Source organism: Festucalex cinctus, chromosome 4 (assembly GCF_051991245.1).
Source record: "Festucalex cinctus isolate MCC-2025b chromosome 4, RoL_Fcin_1.0, whole genome shotgun sequence".
In the NCBI taxonomy this organism is placed as follows: domain Eukaryota; kingdom Metazoa; phylum Chordata; class Actinopteri; order Syngnathiformes; family Syngnathidae; genus Festucalex; species Festucalex cinctus.
The window spans coordinates 14,795,676-14,813,165 of NC_135414.1; the positions used below are offsets into that span (position 1 = coordinate 14,795,676).

At 37.4% G+C, this 17,490-nt stretch overlaps 1 protein-coding gene across 5 annotated transcripts; it reads left to right on the top strand.

Annotated features, from left to right (window-relative positions):
- The first annotated feature begins 488 nt into the window (after nucleotides 1–488).
- LOC144017492 (troponin T, fast skeletal muscle isoforms-like) lies at nucleotides 489–17,310 on the top strand. 5 transcript variants are annotated; one of them, XM_077519120.1, is made up of 15 exons: nucleotides 489–633; nucleotides 4,170–4,209; nucleotides 4,343–4,356; nucleotides 7,719–7,898; nucleotides 10,305–10,322; nucleotides 10,536–10,556; nucleotides 11,086–11,104; nucleotides 11,179–11,224; nucleotides 12,291–12,407; nucleotides 12,484–12,561; nucleotides 13,639–13,752; nucleotides 13,832–13,941; nucleotides 14,026–14,116; nucleotides 14,551–14,591; nucleotides 17,045–17,310. In XM_077519120.1, exons 2-15 carry the CDS (start codon nucleotides 4,190–4,192, stop codon nucleotides 17,082–17,084), a joined length of 909 nt encoding a protein of 302 aa, XP_077375246.1. In that variant the 5' UTR covers nucleotides 489–633; nucleotides 4,170–4,189; the 3' UTR covers nucleotides 17,085–17,310. The 5 variants fall into 5 exon arrangements, with proteins under 5 accessions (XP_077375246.1, XP_077375248.1, XP_077375247.1 ...); XM_077519122.1 differs by lacking the exon at nucleotides 10,536–10,556; XM_077519118.1 differs by lacking the exons at nucleotides 489–633; nucleotides 4,170–4,209; nucleotides 4,343–4,356 and having other exon boundaries at nucleotides 6,678–7,898.
- The last annotated feature ends 180 nt before the right edge of the window (nucleotides 17,311–17,490 follow it).

Consider the following 17,490-nt stretch of genomic DNA (forward strand, 5'->3'; position numbering starts at 1 on the left):
GTTTTCTGAGTTTGTCATTTGACGTTCGCAAACTGAGCCCTGATTGGTCGTCAGCTGAGCACCGAGCAAATGTGGTGTCATTTTCAGTCGAGAGCAAGTGGCAAAATGGCTGCCGCCTGAGATGGATCAAAATGTTATTTTGAGTTTTGTTGTTGTTCTGACTTTAATTTTTTGGGGGGGATGGCAGACTGATTGACGGATTGATTCATGAAGTGTCAGTCAAACACACATTGACAACCACGCAGACAGACACCCCCCCCCCCCCCCCCCCCCTCCATTGTCTGGATGCCAAGCTGATGTGTAACTCCCCCCCCCCTCCTTTTGGCCTTCCATCACTGTAAATTTAGCAACAGAAGCTTCTCAGCTGCTCCTTTCCAAAACCCGAGCCCTCGTCTCCCATCCACAGTATTTCATCCATCTCCTTCTCTGGGGTGATGGCTGGCCCCCTCCCCACATTTCCCACACACACACAAACATATATACTACACCCACACCTCACTCTCATCCCACAGCCAATAAGGGCCAGATGAGCTCAAGTATCACTGTAACACAAGGACATATTCTCTGAGCAGAAGCTGCAGATTGTGCACACCTTCTTCTTGGTCGTCACAGGAGCTTCTCTTCCTCCCTGAGGTAAGCACTGGGGACATGGGGGGAAATTACTTTCAAGTTAATTATATGTTTCATTTCAATTTTTTACTGTACATTCAGCAAAACGATTTATTCAGGACTGAATAAATTAGAAACTGGCTTATCTTGAACAATGTGGAGAGTTCTAACCTCCAATGCCGAACTAACCTTGTGGAAATATTTTTCATCAATTAGTTCTTATCACTCTTGAGTGATTTGTAATTTTAATTTATGTAACTTTCAGTTAGATTTAAAACCTTTTTAGATTGCATAGACCCTATTTCATGCACATTAGTAGACATTATAAACCTTTATTTTCATATTATTTTTATTTTCAAGCAATAGAATACGATCAAATAAAAATTATAGATTCTGTTTATCTACTTCTATTACAACTAATAAATTAATACAAGTCAATAGACAATATTAGTGATAGTGATGCTAATCAAGCTGATATAATTAAAAACATGGCACAATTATATCATCTGGTCTCATGATATGAATTTATTTGAATTACATTCACCAGAATTACAGTTAAAATGTTTCTTCTTCTTCTTTTTTTTTTTTTTTTCCTGTTTATGTACCAAATGTCACATTCTAAATTCCCGTCCTATGATTACATACTGTATTTCTTCAGCTTCTGTCAAGGTCTGAAATGGATCCCCCTCTTTTGTATGACAGCAATGTGGGCACTCGTACCTGAACATCTGCAAATGATATCTATGTGTGTTCACAGATTTAGCAACAGGTTTCAGGTTCTACACAAGCAGACTGGAAAGTGTTTTCTATTTCGTTGAAGTACTAAAATGTGCGCATATTTATCACTTGCACATATGCGATATCACAAGTTGAATCCTGCTCCTCTTGCATGTCACTGTAACGAACTTAATCTGATACGAATGCCGGGCCTGGGAAGCCGGCTGTCACTTTGGTGATATATGACATTTAGATACAGTAATAATATACTAAGTCCTGTTGGTTGGTAGGGGGATTCTCTCTCGCGCCATGTGTGTCAGAGTGATGTATCGGACTATAAATACATCTCCTATCTGCAATTAGTTTGGCCGAGGATGCGCGTCTCCCCAGGCTCACCTGTTCCGTTGCAGTTTTAGTTTCCGAAAGACTCAGAAAAACTCCTCAGCATTCAGTGTTCTCATAGTGAAGAAATGAAGCGGCCGTCCACTAAATATACAGCGCGCTGATGTGTAGGTATGTACTGCCTGAGTGCTGATCACAAGGAAGAAACGGCTGTCGGCTGTAAGTCGATCAAAGTGCTCGTTTGTTGGGAGTTGATGCTGATTGGCTGCCGGGCCGCAGAGGATCCTCCCTCTGGTCCAAGCCTGAGGATTAAAGCAACTATTTGGACTGTGCTCCTCAGCTGATGGGTAGAAATATGATCTGTGACTAATCCTTTAAGTCCTCTGCACCTGTGCCCACCGCTAAGTGTGAAGAGTCATCCAATGAGACTTTTTATATATCAAATATGATACAGTTGGATACAGTATGAAGAAATCCTGTCACTTTGGTTCCAATTGGGCTCTTCCTCTCTCGCTTCTGCTGGATTTAAATAGCAAGGGTGTTGGAAGTGGTGTTGAGCGTTAACACAGACTGGTGGAACATGTTCACACTTTAACATAGAAGTGATCTTGTGCTGGGAATTTTCATCACTTGAGCATCTTACACAGTCATTAAAATGTATTCTTCCCTTGACATTAACTTCTTTAGCAGTTGATTTGGAATTTGGCAGTGAGACTTTTTCAGTGTTTTATGCAATGTATGCTGTAGTCATTCTAGATCTGTCACTCATGTATCATTTCATTCATATATATATATATATATATATATATATATATATATATATATATATATATATATATATATATATATATATATATATATATATATATATATATATATATATATATATATATATATATATACCCCGCGACCCTTGTGAGGAATAAGCGGTCAAGAAAATGGATGTATGTATATATATATATATATATATATATATATATATATATATATATATATATATATATATATATATATATATATATATATATATATATATATATATATATATATATATATATATATATATGACTGATTAATCACAAAAAAAAATATCGCAATAATCATGCATGAACGCTGAATAATCACACTTTTAGTTTTGACTACAGATGATCATTTAGCTGACAGTGGATGGTTACATTAAAGGTAGCACAGGCTGTGTTTGAGCAATAAACATCACTACATGCATTAACGTAAAGCATTTAATAAATGTTTGCGCATGATATTCAGAATGTTTGTTCATGTCAAACATTTTAAATTATGTAAGTAACTAAAAGAAGAGGATGCGCGCGTGCAGTGGATCAAATAATTTTGAAGACATCCTCATAACATTAAATCGAAAGAACTAACACATAACAGGTGCTCTTTAAAGTTGTCGGACAAAAATATGTTTATAAAAAGCCTTTTTAATGAATATATATATATATATATATATATATATATATATATATATATATTACATATACTTCCATTTTAAATTACACAAGTAATTAACTGATTAGAAAAAGAGGAGGTTGAGCAAATGCATTGGAATAAATGTTGAAGAGATCATATATACATATAAGTATGTTAAACTAATAAAAATATGACTGTATCTTTTAGTCGTTGATACGGTAATTTCCTAATAATTCACAAATTCAGTTAAAATTAAAAAGTTGTTCTGGATTGTAAATGACGAGTGTGATATTGATTTGTGTAGAGGTCATTTTTCTGCCACTAGATGGCATCATTGCATTTGTAAGACATTGGTGACAGATCAGTGTAATTTTCTTTTCATATTGCCAAAGACGTTTAATAATGATTAGTAGAATTCCTTTGAATGGAATGCGATCTTTCATTTAGTAGCCACATTGTATATGTAGTAAAGGTAAACAATATTCTTTTTGCCTTGAAAGATGAGTTAAAATGCTCAAAAGCGGCTGGCACTGTGGATTTTTTTTTGTTTTGTTTTTATAACGTGTGGCAGTCAATGAGTTTAGAGCTATCTAATCTTTGAAGTAACTTGGAAATTCTGCTCATTTTTAAAATTGTAAAATACAACTTGACTCCAGTCTCCACAAATATAGGCATTATTCTTCTTCTTATTAGTTATTACTGCTAAATTTTGAAGTGGACGTGTCTGCTGTGTTGCGAATGGAATAACCCCCAGTACAGGCTTTCCAAGTAAGGGGCAGTCATTAATCACGCATTAAAAAAAAAAAAAAAAGTGGTGTTAAGGAAACTTTAAATAAAAACAAAATTAACACACTAATTTTGACAACCCGTCTAGCATGATTCTGATTAAGTGGACACATGCAGGCAAACTCTGCATCGTGACGGGCCGCTTGACATTTGTTCAGATGTTATTTTTATACCTTTTCATCAAAACATTGTGAAAGACTAAATACAGAAATAAATGGGAAAGTGACGCAGATGCAGCTATTTCCACGCTGTGGTCTCATGAGGCTCTTTGTCTTTGCCCTCAGCTACAAGGTCTGCTGTCACCATGTCCGACACTGAGGAAGTGTAAGTGCATCACAAGTTGTCAATCACTAAACACCCTCAGTCACACGTTGACTGATGATTTTCAACTTGCGGGGTGTAGAAGACAGATGTATTTTCATGTTTATTTGATTTCTGTCTTGTGTTTTTATTTCAGGGATCAGCTCGAGGGTAAGTAACCATTCCGGAATGTTTGATGGGAGTTTTCAAGCAACCACAATAGGTTCAGCTGTCACTGAGTGTCCACATCAGGCATGAAACTGTCCTTTGACATTGACAAAATTAGTTCTTTTTCTTGTTGCCTTGATGAAGAATGTTCCCATGTCAACACCTGTCCTAGAATAAGGCGTTGACGATATTGTACGAGACCGGAATGCACTGCTAGAAGTAGATTGATCTGTAATACTGTGTAATGCTAAACTACATACAACACGTACTGTACCTGTGTGGAATGTTATAAAGTCAAGCGGCTCTATTTTCGTAGACAGTGCATCTGCGGTGAGGCGCAAATGCCGGCAGATCCTGGTTTTCAGGTCAGGGCGGGGCTTGCTGCACGTGTTGGGCAATTTGGCAGACGAGTCTCCACCAAGATTTGTGGGCCAGCACAGCAGTGGAAGTGTCATTGAAGATGCAACTGGCGGAGTTACAATTTGGTGGGAGAAAGTCGATCTAAACTTGGGCCTGCTCAGGGTAGGCAGCTGCTCTGACGCGATTTTTGTGAGGCCCGCAGCGTAGACATATATAGTAGCAAGCTCCCTGGGCATTTGAGGTCAATGTCAGACTTATTAGAGCAGGCTTCAAAAGTTGTACCGTATTTTCCGCATTATAAGGCGCACCTTCAATGAATGACATATTTTAAAACTTTTTCCATATATAAGGCGCTACAGTAGAGGCTGGGGTTGCGTTATGCATCCATTAGATGGTGCTGCGCTAAAGAGAATGTCAACAAAACAGTCAGATAGGTCAGTCAAACTTTATTAATAGATTACAAACCAGCTTTCTGACAACTCATTCACTCCCAAAATGAATAAGCAGCTGTTGTATTATTTTGTCTGAGGTAAAGTATTAGTATTAGCTAGCGATCCAAGATGGCGGGATCTTCTGCGCATGTGCGTCACCGATCGTGCAGGGTCACCGATAGCATCTTGACAGCGAGACCTGTTGCGGCTCAATATTGATCCATATATAAGGCGCACTGGATTATAAGGCGCATGGTCAGCTTTTGAAAAAATTGAAAGCTTTTAGGTGCGCCTTATAGTGCGGAAAATACGGTAGATATCAATTCAGCCATTCCGAGACTGTCTCAGAAATAGGAGGAGTTGCTTTGATGGCCATAATTGAAGTTGACTGTAGGTGCGTTTCCATTAGCCTCAGTTTTGCGCAAAAGGCAACTTGCGCAAAAGCAAACTGGTAATTGAAACACTGGATTTAAAAAAAAAAAAAAAGAAAGAAAACACTCAAACATTGCAAAGAAAAAGTTTTTACGCTCTCATCAGGTGGTTTTTGAGACATGTCAAAATAGAAGTATTTTGAAAAAGTGTAATGGAAACACTATTTGCACATTACCTGTGGTCACGTGACACCCGCCTGGTCACAGAGGAAAAGAAATGTAACACGTTGTTTGCCAATGTTTATTCTTATTTGCTTGCAATTGACTGATATTTGTTTTGAGAATTAATAATTCTCGCTTAAAACTTAAAACTCGCTTTCGTGTCGGAACTGCCTCCTGAGGGGATAACAAGGCTTTTAAAGCACAAAGCGATTCAGCTATATAGCCAATATGCCGCCGTTCAATGCATGGTCCATATCGTTGCATGAGAAATGGCCGTTACCACGGGCAACACGCGAGACACGGCGCACATCGTTGTTGAAATCCGTTCTATCCATCTGCGCCATAACACAAGTTATAAGCACGCATGCACACACGCACACATGACATCACGCACACAACACAACACCAAATGCCCGAACCCGCCCGATGAATGGAGAGTTAATGTAAACAACACCGGGCATCCGTCTTCCGTAAACATTATGAGCATCTCCTACAGAACAGCGAGGTCTCACGAGACGTGACATTACAAGAATTGTACCTCAGAAGCTAAATGTTCGTCAATGGAAACACCGACAAATCAAAATTGTACTTTATCGAAATAGTACAATATCCCTTTTATTTTTGCAAAAATGGGAAATGGAAACGCAGCTAATGACTACCGTACTCCCGCAGTGGCCTAGACCTCCCCCTCTCAGATCTACCAGCCCGCACTTGGCTGCAAAATTATTAACACCGGGTCTAACCCACCTCCGCGCAGTTAAGCCACGTGCCGTGCAGGATTAATGCCATTCACGAAAATAGAGCCCATTGTGTCAATGTTTCTAATAGATAATGTGGTACAGTATACAGTACAGTTAAGGTGATGTTCGTTTAAAAAAAAATGTTTGTTTCTTCCCATTCTATGTTATCTTTTGCAAAACTGAAGACGAGGAAGGTAAACATGACTGAACCAGTTCTGAGCTCTGAAGACCTGTCTCCACTAATTTGTTAGCTTCTGGGTTCCATGCTTAAGTTGAAGTGTTTGGCACAGACATGTGGTGTTTAGTATGCACGTCACAAATATATAATATATATATAATAATATATAATGGGTGGGTTGTTGGATTTTATATATGTTGAAATATAGAGGGTGAAAACTCTATCATAAACATTAAGTTCCACCTTCCCATTCAGTCAGTCACCTCCCAAACAACAGCCAGTATTTATTTATTTATTTATTTATTTATTTATTTTTAATGAAGAACAATGCTAGTTATCCAGGCACTGAGATCTATTTATGTCTCTATACAGAAAGAAAATCCCAGATTTTCTTGTTTGCCACAACATTATTAACTAACACACCGCTGTCAGTCAAACAGTTCAAGTTAAGGGTGTACTGCTGACTTCAGAGTGATATTTGAAATCGCATGGTTAAGCAAAAAAATGGAATTGAGCTCTGAGGCTCACTACATTTATTTTCTTGACATGTGATTAGTGCAACTGTCATTGAGGTCTTTCACGCAACTGTCATGGCGGTGGGAAACTATCTGAATAATGATAGAATGATCTATTAGTGTGTAATCAAGCAGCACGGTGGACTAAGTGGTTACCACCACGATCTGTAGTTTTGGGATTGAATATAAAATGGTTGTACTTGCACTAATGTTTATGGTAAATACTTTTGGGGGGGTTTTCGAGATGTTTTTACAAGATTGTCTCAAGACCTGAAAATATTTCAGTTAGTTTGCCACAAGTTCCCCATGGCTTCTGCGTGAATACTCAAATGGCTCCCATCGCCATCGTCATCATCATGACCATCATCGTCATCATCATCTGTTTCTCTCTTTGTTTTCCAGCAGCGCCGTCCCTCGCTCACCTATCCATCTTCTGTGTAACTAAAGCAATCTCTCACTTTTGTTTTTTAATGGCTCTGTCATGTCTGTGGTCTTCATTAATGGCCTCCTCCGACACCCTCTCCTTGGCGGTTTGGTGCATGCCCTAGCCCAGGAGGAGCTAGTAGAAGTAGAAGTAGCCCCTGAGGCGGAGGCCCAGGTAGAAGCAGAGCCAGAAGTAGAGCCTGAAGCAGAGGTAGAGCCTGAACCTGAGGTAGAGCCTGAACCCGAGGTAGAGCCTGAACCAGAGCCTGAACCACAGCCACAGGCGCCGGTTCGTGAGGAGGAAGGTACGTGACGTGGGCAGTCTGTTCCCCCTTCTCCTGCTACCCTCTCAGCTCTCTAGGACAGTCCGTACTGCAAAACATAGTCAGCTTCACTAGCCAACCGAATCCTATTCGTTATTTCAATTTGACCTTTGGCGTAAACTGGAAGCTGGCCGGTTTCTACTTTGTTGCAAAGCAACTTAAAAGCTCTTTATAGGGCATAGAAACACATTTGGTCATTCAAACTTGGAGTAAGTGCCAGCCCAAAGGGAGAAGAATTATGATTTGATGTGATTGATCATAGCCAGGCAGAATAGAGTTGAAAGAAAAACAAAAATATATTCATTATATAATAATGTACTTTTTTTTTTAATTATGAATTTATCTTACTGTATAAAGTACCTGTACACTGATTGTCTGTAGTTAAAAATGCAGTATTTCAACCCTTTGCCCTATAAAGGGTTAAATGTTGCCAGAAAATAATGAAATAAACTTCAAATTGATATTTTTTTTTTATTTGATTTACTAAAATGATATCATTCCACATGATTCATGGTCTTCGCATTGTAGAAGCATGCAGGCAGCATTGTTGTGCTTTGTGAAATCACAAACATGCATGGAAGAAACTCAAATTGATCATTTGGGATTTAAATTTGAAAAAAACGTTTTTGTTTTTTTTTTTCTTTTTACTTTATGACCTGGTCACCAGAGTCTGTGTCCCTATATTAAAAAAGAGACATATTCTTATTGATACATTTTTGTTATGTTTGTTTTGTAATGGATCAATCTAGTTCTCAAAAGGCAATTTCTACTCTGAACTACATACTTAGCCATGCATGTGTCATCTGTATATCATTGCTGTCCTGTGAAAAACACATCTATTTTTATGTCGTTTTTTTTTTTGCATTTTTACCTTTATGGGATGTAACTGAATCTGAAAAACGTAAAATGGGGAGACTCTGGCGAACAGGGCTTCTAATAAAGAACCCTCAAGTGTACTTTTGAATGTATTTTTTGGGAGGGAACTATAGCAAACATTTCCAAGGCATTCACATCACCATCAGTGTTAATCAGACCAAAACATTCTGTTGTGTTTACGCCGTAGTGTGTTATGAAATGTGCAAAAATGTTCAAGCGTGAAAAGAAAAATTCAACTGCTTTTACATGATTTAACTGCCCCATCTCATCCGAGGTCTTCGATGAAATTGTACCTTGTTGTATTGAAATCAACTGAGCCCATTTTGAAAGTTGATGCTGACCAATTGTTAAAGGCCATCGCACCTTGGATGACGTGTCATTCGATTCCAACATCATGTAAAAGCTGTTTGTTCAACCTCATTATTCCATCGTTAGAGTCACTGTTATGAGTAGATGAGCAAACTGCAACATGATATTTACACTGGGGTGTTGGCATTACATGGTTTGAAATTGGTATGGTTCAAATCCTACTCTCTGTAAATTTGTCATACATAGCAGGGAGCCACTGTATTAGTCTCGAGCTTTAATGTACTGGTCTCAATATTACAAATGGGAAGCAGACAGTATTTAAAGTAGGGATGTCAAAATTAGTGTGTTAATATTGAGTTAATTTAAAGGTTCTTTGACACCACAATTTTTTTTTAAACGCGCCTTTAATGACTTCCCCTTGGAAAGCCTATACTGGGGAAAACAGACACCCCATGTCAAAATTGAGCAGTAATAATTTTAATAATCATGCATATATTTGTGGAGACGAGGGTCAAATTGTATTTTACAATTTTAAACAGGCAGAATTTCACAAGTTACTACATGTTATAGATTACACAGCTTTTAAAATGAAAAGAAAAATGCATGGAGCTGTCACCAATGTCTTACAAATGCAACTATGCCATCTAGTGGCAGAAAAATGACCTCAACACAAATCAATATCACACTCGTTTTTTACAGTACAGTACATATCTTTTAAATTTTAACTCCATTTTGTGAATTATTATAAAATTACTGTTTCAATGACTAAAAGATGCAGTCATATTTCTATTAGCTTAACATTTTCCACTTTTATGTGAACAAGTGTATGAAAACTCAGAAAACAAAATGTACATTTTATTGTACATTTGGAACAGATATAAAATATGCGATTTTCGTGAGTTAATTACTGAAGTCATGCAATTAATTAAAAATGTTAATCGCCTGACACCCCTAATTTAAATGCATCTACTTCAAATCCAAACTAGAAGTGACCTTCCCATGATATCAAACTGACAATCCAGTAAAATGGATCCAACAACAATGTAGTCTTGTCCATGGGACTGTGCAGTGCCTCCCACTGACTATGCAACACCCCAGTTTGGTAAATGGGCCTCACAAGCCATGCAATGTAAAGTGGCAGCAAGCACTCCGATCACTAATGATTTCTGTTCTGCTCTTGCTTTGGACGCTTGCTGCATGCAGACGACTATGAAGAGGAAGGTATGTTGGTCTAGATTATCTTAATTTAATTACTTGTTTTTCTGTGCGCAAAGCTTTTTTTTATTTTTTTCATGCACCAATTTGGTTTCCAGAGAAAGGCGGAAGTAACTAAAGTCTCTGCGTTAGCCGGCTGAGGTGTCATAAAAACAGAGCCGCGCTTTTAAACAACTCATCTCTGCCTCTTCTCTTCTTTGCATGAATGTGTCCCACCAGTGGAGGAGGGAGATCAAGATGGTACTTTGTATTTCCTGCTGAGTCGCTGTTGCTTTGCTTGTTTTTGATTTTTGTCCTGTGTTGGAATTCGACAACGCTAAGATCATCTCAAACTACACGATATCAACTGGCCCTGTGGGAATCTAGCTGTGTTTTTACCATGCACATCTATTAACAGTTATTCGACTCATTGGTGTCAAACGAGTGTCAAAATTTTATAGGTCATTTTTTGTACAATGTACTGATTAACTTTCCTTGACACACTAATTGACCAAATTAACTCAATAAATAAGGTAATACTAGGAGTATGAACTTGGGGTACTTAACAGGAATTTGTCAGCGATGTTGTGGAAAGTTTTTCTAAAATTAAAACTCACCTCATTCAACCATGGAAACCATGCAGCCCTGTGATGTAACACAGCTTGTCCACATGGATCCTCCCCCTGATTAACCAACATGTCATCTCCCCCCCACATTTGAGCCTCTAACCATGTGATCTCTCACCTCTCTCCCTGTTTTCGTTCTCGTCGTTATGGTGCCGGACATCCAGAAGAGAAGCCAAAGTTCAAGTGAGGAAGTTTCCTACTTTTGTTGACACATTTTGTTGTTGCTAGGTGTTACTTATTGTGTTATTTCGATTCAGACCAACTGCTCCCAAGATCCCTGATGGGGAGAAGGTCGACTTTGATGTAAGTTGGCATTTCTGATTAACTGGTTCATTTAGCCATGTTGAAGTAATTATGGAGCTCTGATCACAATCTAAAGAATTAATTCTTCGTCATATCAGTGAAATCTTTGTTGGCCTTGGCCTCAAGGGATGCAAAGGGTAGATACCAGAAATCTAACCAACTAATTTACACTGTGCAGTGGTTTCCTGCTAATTTGTCATTTTCAAATCCCCCTATCAACAAAAACAGCCAAGCCGATATCGTCTTTTCTGCGGGGTATCTAAGTTATCTTGTTAGTCACAGAAAGCCTACCGGTAAATGTACCCAGCTATTTGCTGTCTTTGTGGTTTCTGAAATGCCACAAGATGGCGCCAAAGCCCTGTCCTGGTGCCAAGGAAATATGAGACATTATACAAGGGGATATCATTTGCTTAGTTGATCACAAGTTCCACTGTAAGCAGAAGAGGACGCTCATCCAACCGTTCGAAATTTATGGAAATAATTTTAAAAAGAACAGTTGACGAGGACACCGCCACCACCATTGGATGTGGCTGATCTGCCTGGAAGCTAAAGGGGTGAACTTCATAAAGTGCCTTGCTCCAAAGTGAAAAACTTTGGTGCCTCCCTTTGACACAGTTCACACACAATAATATAAAATTTCACTTTGTAACTGTTGATTATATTTTTATTTGCATTTTATTACTTTTCCCCCAACTTTGTCAATCAATTCCGTACATGATCTTTTGGGGTTCATTGTAATGGATTTATTTTGGTATTACTGCTTGGCTGGACAGACGAAGGAAGGTTGAACAGTTTTGGGGGAATTGTAGTTCAATTTAGACGCTTTTTTATTTTTATTTTTTTTGCACTCGACAAAAAATCAGCTACAAAAACTAATAAAAACTAACGAAGATTTTTTGTAAAATTTAAATAGAAATGAATAAACCCACTCTAGCAACTAATTAAAACAAAATTCAACTTTAAAAAAAATAAATAAACAAAAACTTTAATGTACTGCAATGAAAAATTTAAAACTATGATTCCTTGGTTTGCAGTCATGTTTTGCATCTTGGTTTGTGTCATGCAGGACATCCAGAAGAAACGTCAAAACAAAGACCTCATTGAGCTTCAGTCGCTGATCGATGCTCACTTTGAGTGCAGGAAGAGGGAGGAAGAGGAGTTAATTGCTCTCAAAGAAAGAATTGTGAGATGTCCCGAAATCACAAGGGTTGCGTCTGCTCGCTCGGTGTGTGACTGTGCTTTTTGTTTGGTGTGTTCAGGAGAAGCGTAGAGCTGAACGAGCAGAGCAGCAAAGGATTCGAGCTGAGAAGGAGAAAGAGCGTCAAGCCAAACGGGAGGTACAAAGTGTTTCTCTCTCTTAACCTTTTGTTCACAACGGAAAAAAACGAGACAGTCCCCCAATAAATACGACCACATAGGTCGTTTTGAAAAGGTGCCAGATTACGACCAAGTGTTACTATTTTTTTTAGTTTAGCGACCTCGAGCGGCCATGTTCAATAGCGCCAAAATACTAAAGAGCGTTTGAAACACGGTCCTGGTCCAAAGATGAGTACTTATTACACTAAAAATAAGCATAGTGGGTGTTATTGGACAGTTAGCACAGTAAGTTAGATGTAAGTCTTTTACACAGAAGATCTGGGTTCGAGTCTCAGTTATTTTATTTTATTTTTTTTCGCTATTCAACACGACCGATAGAGGTCGCTAAACTACAGTACGTGACACATGGTCGTACATTGGTGCATGTTAAAACGACCAAAATGGTTGTTATTGTTGGAGAGAGAACGTAATGCTTTGAATAGATTTGTTTTTGAAATACAACACAAAAGTCAGCCACAAAACTAATCCACATAACACCCAGTAGTGGCAGTACTGACAGTGTTTATTTATATTATATATACCAAGTGTTTATATTTTGCACAATAAATAAATAAATGAAAAACACCTGCCCTGCGATTGGTTGGCAACCAGTCCAGGGTGTCCCCCGCCTACTGTCCAGAGCCAGCTGAGATAGGCGCCAGCATTCCCTGCGACCCTTGTGAGGAATAAGTGGTCAAGAAAATGGATGGATAGATGGATGAAAAACACCACCACCAACTCTCCACTATATTTATAAAAACTAAAAAGTATAATTTGTCTATTAATTTGTTGTAAGGACACCTCTGCAAAGAAGTGACTTACCCTTTGCACACTTTCTGACAATGAGAACCCTACTGCCACCTACTGTAGTAGATGTGCAATTACACTTTATTATAAAATGGACACAAAAAAAGTTCCCTGGGCTCACGCCCCCTCATCACATACACAATGAATGTGTTTGATGACGGCGTGAAGCGCCTCACTAACTGCAATGTGAAAAGGGGTTGTGGCGGCATTGACTTCATTCATTGCACCGATTGTGACTGTTACCATGACAGGCAGAGAGGATAAGAAAGGAGGAGGCCGATGCCCACAGGAAGGCTGAGGATGAAGCGAAGAAGAAGATCGCCCTCTCTAGCATGGGATCAGGCTTCACCAGCCATCTGCAAAGGGTATGTTGGATTATTCCTTCTATTCTTCAAATGTCACCAAGTGAAGAATAGCAAGTGGAGGTTTCGTATGACTTTACAGGTGGACCAGAAGAGAGGAAAGAAGCAGACTGAGAGGGAAAAGAAGAAGAAGATCCTGGCAGAGAGATGCCAGCCTCTGGCCGTCGACGAGCTGAGTGACGACGTTCTGAGGTATGTTGAGTGATCAATTTCTGTCCCGCCCACTTTTTTTTTTTCTTTTTCTTTTTTACCAAGTTGTTGGTTTGTGTTCATCAGGGAAAAGGCAAAGGAGATGTGGGAGTGGTTGCACAGCCTGGAGGAGATAAAATATGACCACTTAGAGAAGCTCAAGAGGCAGCGATACGAGGTCTGTGAAGAGTTGCGATCTGACTTGTAATATTTTGCACATGTTTTTTCATCTGAAGATTTTGTCAGCCAGCCATCATCAACAAGTATGAAAGAATTATGATTAATGTGATAAAGCTGATGATACATATACCGGTCCTTTGCTTCAGTTTACCAGCAGTGACACAAGCATGATGCAGTTTTTCCCATCATTACTACATTTCTTCACATTTCCATTCATTCCATCCCCATGTAATCATTTATTCATCTTTAAAATCAGTCTTATACATTCACTAGTTTTCCACTCTTTCTGACACATCAGCAGAATCTGTAATTATACTATAAGTAAAATGTAGAAATGTGTTCAATTTATGTCCTTTTAGATTATAAAATAAACATAGACAGACAATAGGAAAGCATAAATGTATCTAAATTGTTTGCTATTCTGCCTTTCAGGTGATCTCTCTCAGAAATCGCATTGATGAGCTGCAAAAACAGTAAGTATCAATTATTTTAAAAATAGTGCAAGCAACATAATATTGATGTGCAACAACAGTTTCAGAATCATTTTGATGAAGCTAAGTGAAAGAGTAATGATTAATTTTAATGATAATTAATGATAATGATTAATTATAATTATTTAAATCAGTGAGGATTTCGTTGATGAAATTTTTTTCGTCACAATTTTTTTTACGATGAAAATTAAACGAAAACTAAAATAGAAGCCATTCAGTGAGACTATAATAATAACTAAAATTGCCTGACAATTTCGTCAATGACTAAATCGAAAATGAAAACAACACAGTGACGAAAATTCACACAATCCAATCAGAAGGAACGAAACGCGGGTTAGAGAAAAGAACCACTCAGAAACTGTTCAGTGTTCCCTGCACTTTATTTAATGTTCAAACATGTTTACATTCATTGTGCACCTTTAAGATTAATTTCAAGCAATTATGCACTTTTTATTTAGGTGAAAACTAAGTTATATTATTGTCAGTTCAACATGTTTTATTGAAACAGTTCATAGAGACATCGTTGTATTAAATGTGTCTTACATATTAAACTACAGTTCCACATTGGTGTTATAATTTTTTGTATAAAAGTTGACATACATGCTGAAGGAAAATATCGACTAAACTGGCAATTTAGTCGACTAAAATTGCTTTTTTTCGTTGACTAAAATTGCTCTTTATTTTCATCGACTAAAATTGGATTAAAAATAAATTACAATCAGATGACTAAATTATGGGTAAAACTTTAATTAATTTTAGTCAAAAGATTATAACTTAAACTGAATTAAAATGTCTTGTCAAAATTAACACTGATTTAAATCACCGTTATTGTGGGGGGGGGGATTCATACACAGACACAATCAATTATATTATTAATTAATGCCAAGATCACCCATTTTAATGGTATACCATAGCAAGACCTATATATCCTTATATATTGCAGTGTCCCTAAAATTTTATGAAAATAATGTCAATTTTCAATTCTTCTAATTTTTCATTTCTATTTCCTGGTTGTAAAACGGCCATAAAATGACAGCCGATGTCGTGTACCAGTACCTTGAAATAAGGTCTGGTATCAGCCCAATACCCATACCTAGTGTCGATACTCACCCATTAATACTTAATATTATTATTTTTCTTAAATTATTATTGTGTATTTTGACTTTTATAAACACATAGAGTTAAGTAAAATAATAATAATACTAAGTAGCTTATTTAGGCCATACTGTGCACAGACAAGCAAGGTTATTTTAGTTAACTCAAACTAACAAAAAAAAATTAAAACTAAAATTCAAAACACAATTTCGTTAACGAAATAAAATAAAAACCAAAATGCTTTTTAAAAAAACAAAAACTAAAAAACTACATTTTATGTTTACAAAACTAACTAAAACTATCTATAATCACAGCAAAAATGTCCTTCATTTTTAGTCTTTGGTAATTAATTTAATGTATGAGCATTTGGGGATTAAATGTGATTTTGAGTATAGTAGATTTATTTTGATATTAACTCATTCACTCGCAGCCATTTTCACTGAAGCAGTCCCCTTCGCTCACAGCTGTTTTACTGGATTTTGACTGATTTTGCAAGGCCCACAGAATATTGAGTTCATTTGCAATAAAAACATGGAACCTGCCAAAGGAAATATTAAAGTCTCTTCTTTCATCAGGAAAAAAAAAGGATATTTCTATTATCTCTTTCCTTTTTGCAGCCATTAGCATTAGAATATAGCTACTTTCATGATTATTCACAAATCTATTTAGAATTGTTTAGTAATTGTGCTTTTTTTTTTCAACATGGCCCTGGTTGAGCACCTTTGCTCTGCTTCCACCTGCTGGCCGTTTGTGCAATAACTACCATTGCTTCAACCCTTCTTTGCAGTTGAGAGGCTTCATAAAAGCCTTCTGTATGCTCTAGCCTTAAAAAAAAAAAAACAAAAACGTATAAATACGTCTTTGGGACACTTCAAACATTTAAAATGAACGTATTTATACGTTTTTGGGAGCAAATGAGTTAACCGCCGGAACAATGACGTTTGAAAGTGTGTCACATAGAAGTGACGTCATCTAGCAGCAGTCAACAGAAAGGCACCTTCAGATGATGTCGCTCCCCTGGTGTTTTTTAAATATTGCGCACAAGTAATACACATTTTTTAAACTAAAACTAATACTAAAACTAACTCAAACTAAATTAAATCTAAGCATTTATTAAATAACTAATACTAATAAAAACTAACCGAACCACCCTGAAAACTAATTAAAACTAACTCAATTAAAAAAAATAAAAATAAATAAAACAAAATACAAATTAACTAAAATGACAATTCCAAAACTATAATAACCCTGCTAGTTGAACCTAATCATGCATTTTCATGCAGTGCAAAATCACTTTCCAGAGCTGACACCGTTTTCCCTTTTGTGTGTGCGCCTTGCAGTAGCAAGAAAGGAGCCGCCACACGCCGCCGCAGAAAGTGAGGACGTGAAGTCTGCACCAGTCAAGGCCGGAGAGGAAACATCGTTGCCCACGTTGCGACCACCACACCCGCGAGAAACCTGCAGTACAACCACATCTGGACATCGTTTGCTTAGTCAAACTGTTTTCTGGATGGATTCGCCTCCACTCAATTCATCAAAAGTTCATTAGTGTGCTTGTATAAAGATGGTGTGACTGTCCAGAAAATAAATACTGCATCTGAAATAATTGGCCATGTTTCACTCTTTGATCATTTGTTTTACAATTCAAATACAGGTAGTACAATTACAAAATAAATTTTCAAATGGGATTAGGTTAAAAAAAAATACCCACAATAAATTAAACCCGCCAAATAGTGAGCTTTGTTTTACATTTTTTAAAATAAATGTTTTAAAGCTCTAAAACCTC

Excerpts from the sequence above, each read along its gene's own strand:
- LOC144017492 (XM_077519118.1), top strand. The coding sequence starts at position 7,652 with ATGTCTGTGGTCTTCATTAATGGCCTCCTCCGACACCCTCTCCTTGGC. Across the intron at positions 11,225-12,290 it reads GGGAGAAGGTCGACTTTGAT|GACATCCAGAAGAAACGTCA; the intron begins GTAAGTTGGCAT and ends TGTGTCATGCAG. Across the intron at positions 13,753-13,831 it reads TCACCAGCCATCTGCAAAGG|GTGGACCAGAAGAGAGGAAA; the intron begins GTATGTTGGATT and ends ATGACTTTACAG.